General features: G+C 39.5%; 1 protein-coding gene across 1 annotated transcript in view; it reads left to right on the top strand.

The window, feature by feature from the left end:
- The window catches only part of MYPN (myopalladin), a 122389-nt gene that overhangs the window by 77870 nt on the left and 31929 nt on the right, over nucleotides 1-12590 (top strand). Inside the window, 4 exon segments of the mRNA XM_030570702.1 lie at nucleotides 1211-1327; nucleotides 2035-2404; nucleotides 5065-5661; nucleotides 8942-9089. Coding sequence (XP_030426562.1) covers nucleotides 1211-1327; nucleotides 2035-2404; nucleotides 5065-5661; nucleotides 8942-9089 — 1232 coding nt within the window.

The raw sequence follows: 12590 nt of genomic DNA, 5'->3' as shown, positions 1-12590 counted from the left end.
GGCTGCCACTGGGGGTGTGGGCTCTGGGGTGGGGTCGAGGATGAGGGCTTTGGGGTGCAGAAGATGGCTCAGGGCTGGGTGTTAAGGGGGTACAGGGTGTGGGCTCTTGGAGGGAGTTTGGGTGTGGGAGAGGACGCCAGGCTGGGGCAGGGGGTTGGGGTATAGGATCCCGGCGGCACTTCCTGCGGCTCCCAGGAAGCATCTGCCAGGTTCCTGCAGCCTGTAGTCACAGGGTGGCCAGGGAGGCTCCGCACGCAGCCCTCATGCCCGCAGGTCCCGCTCCCGGAGCTCCCATTGGTCACGGTTCCCGGCCAATGGGAACTGCAGAGCTGGCACTGGGGGTGGGGGCAGCGTGTGGAGCCTCCCTGGCAGCCCATGCACCAAGGGGCTGAAGGGACCTGTCAACTGCTTCTTGGAGCCACGTGGAGCTAGGGCAGGCAGCTGAGCCTGCCTTAGTGCCAGGCCCCTGGTGCGCTACCGACCAGACTTTTAATAGCCCAGTCAGCAGTGCCGACCAAAGCCTCCAGGGTCCCTTTTAGACTGGGTGTTCCAGTTGAAAAGCAGATATCTGGCAACCCTATTCCTGTCCCCGGAAGCTGAGCCCAGGCAGGTTGCAGGCTGCCACCGCCGCCCCTCCCCAGACAGGCTCTCTTACAGGCAGCTGGCTATGCTGCACAGAGCCGCGACTGGGAACAACTCTGTCCCACTCCCCACTCAGGCCTGGCTGGCAGGGAGGGTGGCCAAATGTGCCAGGGAGAGCCGGCGCCAGGGAGGACAGAGCACCTCCCCCCCAAAGTAACGTGAAATGGGGAGGAGCATGGGGGGAGCATGGGGGCCCCAGGCTGAGAGGGTGGGGGCGGGGAAGGTTCTAGCACTCCTCCTGGAGTATCTGGGTTTTAAATATTACAAAGTTGACAACTGTAATAAGGACATTTTAGAAAATGTTCCCAATGTTGCTAACACCTGTTCAGTTTCACTTGTGCAAGCAATGTTAGAGCCCTATTATAGATGGACACCAATTGCTGCAGACCTGCCAATGACAGCTGGTAGCCAACTTATGCTAGGGCTGCCAGCATTGTTAACAGTGGTGAAGCTGAATCAGTCTTAGCAATAGTGGGAAATTTTTAGAAAATGTCCTAATGTGTTTGATTAGCATGAGTTCACTTACAATGGGCTATAAAACACTAATATTTCTGCTGATGAATTTCAGAGGAGATTTGCACTTTGGTAATTGCTGAGGTGTTTTCAGAAGACTCTGGGGGTTTCACATGTACTGCAAGCAATAAATATGGCACTGTCTCTAGCATCGCTTGTCTAACTGTTAAAGGTAAGAGAATTTTTAGTAACTTTCTTGCAAGTACATATAATTGGATCAGGCTGTGATACTGTATAGAGCAGATTGCTGTGTCTTTTCAGAACTTCACTTCTCCAGTTAGAGTACTTCTGTCCATCTTTGTAGGACATGAAGGGACAAATCCTGCACCAGTCTTTTCTCAAGCTAAACTCTCACTGACCTCAGGATAGATCAATAATCTTTTTTGTAATCTCTCTCGATTCTCTCCAGTGTACCAGTTCTCTTACTATAATATAAAGCCCATAATGAACACGTTGGCCCAGATCCTCAGTTGCCACTCACCTGCTTTGAGCTTTTGTGATACAAAGCAGCTGGTTAATGCATCAATAAATGGAAAAAAGACTCAGCACAGCATTAGTTTGTATTTTGCTCATGTTTGGAAGGTTTTCTTTGCAACCATAAAAGCTAGAGAATTTTTCTGACCGATTCTGAAGATGCTTGCGAACTCATTGGAGAACAGGGGTGCAGATCTAGATCTTTGCAATTGTAGAAAGATTCTTTTTATAATATTCTCTGTTACGTTTAAGAAATAGGTATGTGTATGAATATAGCCAAACAATTAATTCCAAAGCTAGATAAGGCATTAACCTGAGCTTTCCCAACTGCAACAGTTATGATTTTACTGTAATCTAATTCACCAAATTTAAGTAACAGCATAAGTTTAATATTTGCCATTTCAGGGCCTGAGGACCATAGCAACACTGCTGCCCTTCATACAATGAGCTCAATCAACTTAATTGCTGCTCAACAACATCCTACCCCACTCATCCCTTCACTTCCAGTGGTGGATCAGCCCCCAAAACCTAAATTAGAAGGGGTCCTTGTGAACCACAATGAACCCAGGTCAAGTTCTAAGATAGGCCTCCGGGTGCACTTTAAACTGCCTGAAGATGATAAAGGAAGTGAAACATCATCAAAAGATGGAGGAGGATCTGCAAACCAGGTTAGACCACACTACTTCCAGGAGAGGATTAATGGACACACAACGAAAATACCAGAGCCAACCTCACCTACAAAAGAGCCCCCTCCAGTACTGGCTAAACCAAAACTGTAAGTAAAAGGAATTTTAAGTCTTAATATTAATGTTAGAAATCACATATCATTAAACTACCTCTGATTTCATGTGTATTTCATGAGGAAATGAAAGTGCATTACAACATTTAAAAAAATTCAAAAATATTTTCCCATTTCTTTTTGTGTTGTGAATTCTATGATATTTTGTGTGTTGTTGTTGCAAGTAAGAGATTAATCATATTGCCTGGATCCAGGCAAAATGCAAGCAAACTTTGCACGTTTCTCACTTAGCTGTGCTTATGTAATCTTATGTGGAGTGGATACATACAATTTTGTATTTCATATAGACTGGTAGGTGTAGTATTTCTTGAATATGAAACTGAAGATTCATGAGGCCTTCCCTTATAACTTTATGACCCAGAAAATGAATCTCATCCTAAGACAAATAAAAGATTTAGGGGTTTAAGATGGTGTGATACCAGACAAGTGCAGGATTAGAGCACTGTGGTCTGGGGAGATTTTAAGGACCAGTGTAATATTGTTCAAGGACAACTTTTGGAATCCCAACCATGAGGTACACTCAAACTGCTTCCTCTTTTATCTGAACACCCTTTTGCAGTTCATTAAAGAAATGAACTTCTATCTTTTTGCTAATGGAACTTAAGAGTTCCTTGCCTCAAATCCAATTTAGCAAGCAGTGTAGAGCCCTTCATAAAAAACAAACAAACAAGGAAACCTACATAGCATCTTTCATTTAAGGATCTAAAAGTACTTAAAAAATTAACTAATTAATACTTTGAGGCAAGTGTGTAGTATCATATCACTTTTACAGATGAGAAAACAGAGATTAAGTGACTTGCCAACAGCTTGTTTGGCACATTTTGGAAGGAAAAATCAAATGCACAACTACAAAATGTGGAATAATAAGCTAGATGGTAGTACTGCAGAAAAGGATCTGGGAGTTATAATGGATCACAAATTGAATATGAGTCAACAGTGTGATGCTGTTGTAAAAAGGGAAATTGTCATTCTGGGATGTATTAACAGGAGTGTTATATGGAGGCCAAGGGAGGTAGCTGTTCTACTCTACTTGACACTGCTGAGGCCCCAACTGGAGTAATCTGTCCAGTTTTGGGTACCACATGTTAAGAAAGATGTGAACAAACCGGAGGGAGTCCAAAAGAGAGCAACCATAATTATAAGAGATGTAGAAAACCTGACGTGATGAACAGTTGAAAAATTGGGCATGTTTAGTCTAGAGGAAAAAAGGCCTGAGAAGAGACATGGTAAGTCTTCACAACATTATTAATGTTGCCCAACACTTGAATGACTACGGAGTCCTGTGGAAAAAATAATATGTGATCATGTAATTAAAGGCTGTATCATAATGCAGATGGCCAAGTAGGCCAAATTAAACTTGCACAGGCAACCTTAATTCTGGCATTTCGTAACTTTTAAGTGCTTGACTTTGAAAACTTAATAATGTTCTTTTAACAGAGTTATTTGTGGGCACTAAATTGTGTAAAGAACAACAGTTACATTTAAATAAATCTGAAGGTCCACTAAATTCATGGAGTTTGGATTTGGGGCCGTTTATACTTTTAAACTTTCAGAAAGATAAATTTTCATGTGAAGAAAATGTAAGTGAATTCATAGACAGATGAAAGCACCATAAGGTTTGAAGTCTCTCTATATAATGGTGAAGATTAAAGTGCAATATAAAATTAACATTAAAAAAATAAGCAATAGCAGCTTGTCTATCTTTCTTTGTTAGATGTTAAAGGAAAATTGAGCAATTTATTACATGATGACTCTTCACATCTCATAGTTGTCATTTATGTTGTTTTTCACTAAGGAGAAAGGCAGCCTATTATCCATATGCTATATTTCCACATGCATAATAACAAAATCTATCACATAATGTGGGAAATAATTTGCTTTGACTGCATAAGTGAACAAAGACATAACCACTATAAATAACATCTAGGAAATAAAAATTGCATGAACTGCAGCTGCTCCCTGAATGACGTACTCCAGCTCTGCACTGAATGTCAACACCAGCCAAATTAAGGCTGATTACATTTACTCTTGAAGTGTAGTTGTTACAGCGTGTTGTTTACCATACTGTTGGCTTCAGCACTTAGTTTAAACTCTTAATAGATGTTAAAAAGAGAGGCTTGATATTGGATTGTAAAAGTTCATTGTTCTCTCAGTTACACCAGTGCAAGCTCACAGACTTCACTGGAGATGAACTACTAACTACTAACCATAACGGCAGAATCTGACTCCCTTAAAATAAAGGAAATTAAGTCTACAGATCAGAGTTTTATTTTCCTGCAAATAGTTCTCTTCACCTGTTAAAGTTTAAAAAAACAAAACTGTTCCAATCAAATAGTATGTATTATGGCACTGGGAAGAAAGGGGAAAGGCTTTTAGCAGGGGAAAGGAGTGGTTTATTTTAACAATATTTCCTTTCCACCCGATATCGTTCTCTTTGCTTGATGCCACAGAACATAAGGAGGAAAGAAGCTCTCCCTAGTTTTTGTTATTAGCATCACCTTTCCTTTTGAGCCTGAGGTGTGACCAGCTGCACATGAAAATTTATACTCTCAGAACTACAGTGGCAGCGCAGACAACCTGTTTAACAGTTTGATGTGGCACATGACAGATTTTATCCATCCTTGTTTTGTATACAGAGATCCCACCCAGTTACAACAGCTCCACAACCAGGTCTTGCTTGAACAGCAGCATCTACACCAGCCGTCACCTCCATCTCCAAGAGAACTGCCATTCAGCACAGGTATATTGAACTCCGCTACTTCATTCAACCAGCAGTATACAACTATATACAAGGAAGCCAAAGTCTCTCCTTCACAGACATTCAGCTATAGCCGACCGAAACAGTTCCTTGTGTCCCAGAACACCACACCACCTATCAACTCCCCTTCCAGCTCCCCAGTGCCTACATTCAGCAGCGTGCCTCAAGGAAGCCAAAGAGCAATGAACAAGGAAAATTTCATTGAATCTCCTCCACCAATCCAGACAAGGTCTCCGGGAGGGTTTACAAGCCAAAGTGAGCAGCCTCTAGCAAGTCCCAAAGAATCAGTGTTGCCTCCACTATTGCTTTCTATATCTAGTCTGAACCAATTTCAGCCCCACAGCATACTTCCTACTCCTGTCTCTCCAATCAGCCGGATTCAGAACCCAGTAGCCTTTCTGAGTTCTGTTCTTCCTTCACTTCCTTCTATACCACCAACCAATGCTATGGGTCTGCCTAGAAGCGCACCAGCTGCGTAAGTAGCACAAACTTAAAAGCTGAAGTTGGTACAGGAAGTTACTTTGAAACCATGGTTAATTTCTGTTTTGTGCTCACATAGATGTTTTGTTGAAATAATGTCATTCATGAAATAGAAATATAAAGATATTGGTGGGCTCTTATCCATTAACAGCATGCCTACTTCTTGGAAAGGAGGATTTGATTCATTCAAACCTTATGCCCAATTAAGGCAGCTTTGAGGCAGGCCCATCTGGAAGGATGGTAGCTACAACATGATACCTGGAGGACAGGGTGGACTCAGGATGACAAGATGGTAGGGTTAAAATGGATGGAGGTAGGAGATATTGAGGACTTTCAGAACTTCATCAGGGATGCAGAGAATTCTGTTCATGGGAGGAAGTGATTTTACAGGATAAATCTAAACCTATTTATCTGTGAGCTATTAAAGCTCATTTACCTACTGTGGGTAAATGATTTAAATTTTTTAAAGGATTTGGTAACCAAGACATGGTGACCCAATGGTAGGCATATAGAATAGGTATATCTAAAAATAATTTACAAAATTTTTGTTTGCAATTGTTAAATATTTAAAAGCTCTGATGAATTAATAGTTTCCAAATAATGGATAATTTAATTATTAGAATAAGCAGTAGAGAGAGGTTTCTGTGACAGACTAGTGTGCTCTATGTAACCTAACAAGTAAGATGTCATATCCAAAAGATTAATGTTTTGAAGTGTCTCATTTTTTTGTTAGGGAAACAAGGTGGGTGAGGTAATATCTTTTATTGGATCAACTTCTATTGATGAGGGAGACAAGCTTTTGAGCTTACACAGAGCTCCTCTTCAGGTCTGGGAAATGTACTCAGAGTGGAACAGATTGTTTAGCATAAGTAGAAGACACATATTTCAAGGGACTGTTCAAGGTGAAGTGGCCAGTTAATACCCCTGCAGTCATGGGGGGAAAGGGAAAAAAAGCTGGGGGTGGGTGCGGTTTAGTAGGTTATATAGTGTTTTACATAAATCTAGTGCCTCTATTCAGTCCAGGATTTTTAGTGTCTAATAAAGTTATGAATTTAAGCTCCCAGACTCATTTTTTGAAGGTGTTGTGCAGGTGTCCTTTGAGGATGAAGACTGATAAGTCAAATATGGAGTGATCGCTTTGTGAAAAGTGTTCACCCACAGGTGATATGGTGTTTTTGTCCTTTATTATTTTCCTGTGTGAGTTCATTTGAGAACATAGGGATTGTCTGGTTTCACCCACATAATTGTTATTGGGGCATTTAGGGCACTGGATGAGGTACACCCAGGGTGTGATTGGCATGTGTAGACCCATGGATCTTGAACGGTATTTGGTTGGAGGTATTGATCATCATAGCAGTGAAGATACATCTAGAGTTTCTGCATCTGTTGTTCTGGCAGGGTCTGGTGCTACTTCGAGTTGGTGTGTCCTGGTCTGTAGGAAGCTTGTTTCTGATGATGAGCAGGGAGAGGCTGGGAGTTGTTTAAAGGCTAGAAGAGGGTGTTCTGTCATTGTTTTCTTGATAGGGTTGAGATTAAAAATAATAACTGCTGTCTCTCAGACCAACACTGTGTTAGCATGTACTACACTAACACTTTTAAAGATCTTTTCATGAATAGACCTCCAAACTCTTTACAAAGGGGGAGTCACCATTACTGTCCTTATCTTACACATGAGAGACAGCAAGGCAGTGACTGTCAAAAATAAACATAGAGTCTCCGGACCCACTGTCTTGTGTGCAGTCCCCATGGCCATAACTTTATGTCAAATACAGACAAATCTGGGAATTAAAAAAATATATACATCTACTCCCAACACTCACCAGCCTTTCACAATAAAGTTCAAAGAAGCCTTTAAGTACATTTAAGATTGCTCAGCACCACCAGGTATTTGGTTTCTGTTGAGCTCAGCAACATTCCTACAACACATGCCTGGGCTCTTCTGCAGTCACAGCATGGACGGCAGACATATGAAACAGAGCTGTCATGTTCTTAGTTAGGATTTTACCCTTACCCCACCAAACAGTGAATGAGATCTCTGCAGCTTTTATAACCTCACAATGACAACAGTAGGCAAAAACCAACCAAACAAAAACCCACTTGGAGCTAGTGCATACGTACTGCAGAATAATTGTTCCCTTCACATTAATCACACTTAACGTTCATATAGCGCATTATAATCATTAACGAATTAATCTTCAGAATACTGAGGTATGGTAGGTAACTATTATTATCCGCATTTGCTGTTCCTGGCTCACAGCCTAGAGCTAACTCCACATGCAAATAGCTCCTAAACAGTCAAGGGCCAAATGTACATCTTAATATGGGAGCAAGTATAAAAATGAGGGGCACAAAAATTATTTGAGTTAATGGACGAACATTTAGGTCTAGGTATACTTGGTCCTACCTCGGTAAAGTGGGTTGGACTAGATGACCTCTTGAGGTGCCTTCCAGCCCTACATTTCTATGATTTTACCAGAACTTTAGTTTCATTATTTTGCATTGGTGATGTTAATAATTACTGCAGTAGGAGTGGTGAGATAACACCAAACTTGTGTGGGATGATCTAAGATAAATGTGCTTTTCATAGTGATGGACTGTTACCCCTTCTACTGATGCTTCCCATTAGTCAGAACACATCTAATTAATTATATTAGTACATTGCAGATTTACTCCCCAATTGCTTTTGGGAGAGGTAGGCCATAGGAAGGCCTATTCTCTTAGCGTAGAGACTGTTGTTTAATATTCAAATATTTATTAAAGTTTGATTTAGTTTAAAAAGAGACAGCATTTCACAAATGGAAAAGTAGAGATTTGGCCTAGAAGAACCAGAAGGGGGAGGGCACAGAAAGGAATGAATGATCAGGGAAAATATGAGAAGGGGAGGGTGAAGACACACCCACTATATGGTTGCCCTGGTAAGGTAAACACCATTAACTTTTTTGGTATGTTACAGCTATGTCTCTGTGTACCTACACCTAGATGTACACACATTTCTTGAATAGCTTGGTGTTATTCTGATGGCCTCATTCCAGAAAGGAAGGATCTGGAACCGATGTAGTATCTAATGCATATTCTTTACGAAATGTGCATTCTTAATTCCTACTGGCATTAATGAGAATTAGATGCACACAGTAAGATAGTAAATTTTTGTTCTCTGTTTAATAGATAAAGCAATCAGCTGATTTCTTTGCATATTTAGAGTTTAATGAATGACATTACAAAAGTGATTGACTATTTATCATTACTAGCATTTTAGTAACAGATCTGTTTTTTAGAGCAACCCATGGACTAATGAAGAAAAATCTAAAGCCCCTGCGATTAGCAACGGATGATTATATTCACGACAATAAAGCTGCAGTTGTAAGGGACTTGCAGGAAAAAATGCATTTCAAAGAGGATGTCCGTCGACATAGTAGTCAGCAGGTAAAAATAACGATTGTTATTAAAGTGCCCTTCATTCACTCATCATAAGCAAGATAGATGTTGAGTCTTATGGGACACAGATGCGTGTAAGGCTGTGAGGTCTCATAGTAAGTACTGCTTACTAGAGTTTTTAAAAGGATATAAAGAGGTATGGATTGTAGAATTTTGTACTGTGAGAGTTCTTATATTTGCTTGATAATCTCGAATAGAGAATATTGAGGTAGCAGTGCTGGAATATAAAACCTTATCTGAGCATAGCTTTTCACCTGTACTGGATTTCACTTCCTCACTTTTCATGACATTTAATTAATTACACACATCTTAATTCATCTACCGTACATATTTGATACAACTTAAGTAGAGGAACTAATTGTATGAAAGATTGCTTGTTTACTTGGGTTGAAATAGTATGAATTAATATGCTATTTTAATTCTTTTTGTTATGAACATTTTTTCAGACAGCTGAGTAATATTAATTGAGAGGTTATTCATTATCAGCTTATCATAAAAATGTTTGTGGTAGCTGTTACATCTTTCAATAGGAACTTCAAAGCCAGTGTTAGGTGAGCTTGATTAAATAAGTTTTTAACAAAGCTCAAGAAAGTGAGTATCAGTTGAAATCAACTAGAATCAGTAAATACTTCAAAATGTGGGTGAATAAGAAATTAAGGTGGCAACAAAATGTTGGAGGAGGCTGGGGGAATTCCTTGATAATGCAGGTTCAGCAGCCATTTAACAATATTGGTATGAACTTGGACATGAAAGACTAAGAGTGTACTAATAGCTACAGAGTAGCCATTTTATCTGTGGGAAAGTATTCTATCATCACTATTTATATGGGACCCCTTGTACTAAACCCATTTACTGAGGCTTAGTCCAAAAAGGAGGGATTTTCCCAAGTTGCTCACAAACAAGAACTTTAAGCATCTCTGAAAGAGAATACAGAGGTATCTGAAAACTGTGGCTCTGTGGAGTCAGTTACCCACTGTTACGACTGCTATTGTAATCTCTGGCTTTTTAATTATGCTGTTAACCTTTCCTCTCATGGATTCCCCTCCTAGAACACTTCTAGTAAAACAATTGGCATGTGGTATGTTTTGCAGATGAATCACAAGTGTTACAGTTTGTACTTGCTATGGTAGTAAGACAAATTACTTAGATAACTACTGTGAAATACCAGTCAGTCTTTCAAGTTAACTGCATGATAACCTCTGTAGAAACAAAGGGAACTACATAGTATTAAAGTTATCTACTGATACCACAAGTTATTTATATACTGTATTTATCATTAGGTATGAGGCCAAACCAAAATCCTGAATCCTGCAGCCCAAGAACTTTGAGGAAGTTCAGATTTGACCCATCTCTAATTACTGTGATAACTTGCCAGACAGCATCCAATTTTGGGGAGGTTCAACAAAAGTAAATGTTAAAAAAGGGGGGAAGTCTAGTTCCACCGCAAAATGAACAATCCATCTCCTCCGCAAGGGACTCAGTGTTTGAGCTAAATCACTGTTTTCACTTCTGCTTCCCAAATCCCCACCCTGAGCCACTAACATTTTTATACCTGCACAACTCAGGGAGGAGACTGCTTTGGTTGATACTAGGATCTGGAAGTTTGAGAGAAGACCTCTTGGTATTGGTCTTCAAACAGGACATGAAATGAAGAAGGGGAGGAAAAAGAACAGTGAACATACGGATGCATTATATCTAGGTGTTTCTGTACTTGGCCACATGGGTGAGGGGTTCTGTCCCAAAAAATGAAATATTGAAAAAGATTTTTTTTGTATCAAGTATTTCTGCATTACCTTGGCTTTTTGTTTGTTTGTTTGGGGGGGGGGGTTATTTTGTTTTTTGTTTGTTTTGTTTTGTTTTTTTGGAGTACCAGAAGAGTTCTCTTTTAGGAATTTGTATTCAGTTTTTATCAAACACTGATAAATCAGTACTGCATAGAAAAGATAAGTATTTAATGAATGGATATGAGTATTGTCCTATATTGAGCTTAGCTAGTAGTTTCATTATATTTGATTTTCTCAATATTGTTTTTACTACAGCTGTCAAGCAATTAAAAAATTAATCGTGATTAATCATGTGATTAAAAAAATAATTGTGATTAATTGCACTGTTAAACAATAACAGATTACCAATTATTTAAATATTTTTCAATTTTTCTACATTTTCAAATGTATTGATTTCAACTACAACACAGAATAAAAAATGTACAGTGCTCACTTTATATTATTTTTATTACAAATATTTGCACTGCAAAAAACAAAATAAATAGTATTTTTCCATTCACATAATACAACTACTGTAGTGCAATTTCTTTATCACGAAAGTTGAACTTACAAATGTAGAATTATGTACAAAAAAACCTGCATTCAAAAATAAAACAATGTAAAACTTTAGAGCCTAGAAGTCCAATCAGTCTTACTTCAGCCAATCGCTCAGACAAACAAGTTTGTTTACAGTTGCAGAGGATAATGCTGCCTGCTTCTGGTGTCCAATGTCACCTGAAAGTGAGAACAGGGTTTTGCATGGCACTGTTCTAGCCAGCATTGCAAGATATTTACATGCTAGATGCACTAAAGATTCATATGTCCTTTGATGCTTCAACCACCATTCCAGAGAACATGCGTCCATGCTGATGGTGGGTTCTCCTCAATAATGATCCAAATCAGAGTGGACCAACGCATGTTCATTTTCATCATCTGAGTCAGATGCCACCAGCCGAAGGCTGATTTTCTTTTTTGGTGGTTCAGGTTCTGTAGTTCCCACGTCAGACTGTTGCTCTTTTAAGACATCTGAAAGCATGCTGCACGCCTCATCCCTCTCAGATTCTGGAAGGCACTTCAGATTCTTAAATCTTGGGTTGAGTGCTGTAAGTATCTTTAGAAATTTCACATTGGTATCTTTGCATTTTGTCAAATTTGCAGTGAAAATATTCTTAAAATGAACACGTGCTGGGTCATCATCTGAGACTGCTTTAACATAAAATAAGTGTCAGAATGTGGGTAAAACAGAGCAGGAGACATACAATTGTCTCCCAAGGAGCTCAGTCACAAATTTAATTAATGCATTATTTTTTTAATGAGCATCATCAGCATGGAAGCATGTCCTCTGGAATGATGGCCAAAGTATGACGAGACACATGAATCTGTAGCACATCTGGCATGCTAATATCTTGTGACGCCAGTTACAACAATGCCATGTGAATGTCTGTTCTCACTTCCAGGTGACATTGTAATTAAGACGTGGGTAGCATTATCTCCTGTAAATGTAAACAAACTTGTTTCTCTTAGTGATTGGCTGAACAAGAAGTAGGACTGAGTGGACTTGTAGGCTCTAAAGTTTTACATTGTTATATTTTTGAATGCAGGGGGGTTTTTTTGTACATAATTCTCCATTTGTAAATTCAACTTTCATGCTAACAAGATTGCACGACAGTACTTGTATGAGGTGAATTGAAAAATACTATTTCTTTTATCATTTTTACAGTGCAAA

The sequence above is a fragment of the Gopherus evgoodei genome, chromosome 7, assembly GCF_007399415.2.
Source record: "Gopherus evgoodei ecotype Sinaloan lineage chromosome 7, rGopEvg1_v1.p, whole genome shotgun sequence".
NCBI lineage: Eukaryota > Metazoa > Chordata > Testudines > Testudinidae > Gopherus > Gopherus evgoodei.
The sequence above is the reverse complement of the archived record's forward strand: the minus strand, read 5'-3'. Positions and strand labels throughout refer to the sequence as shown.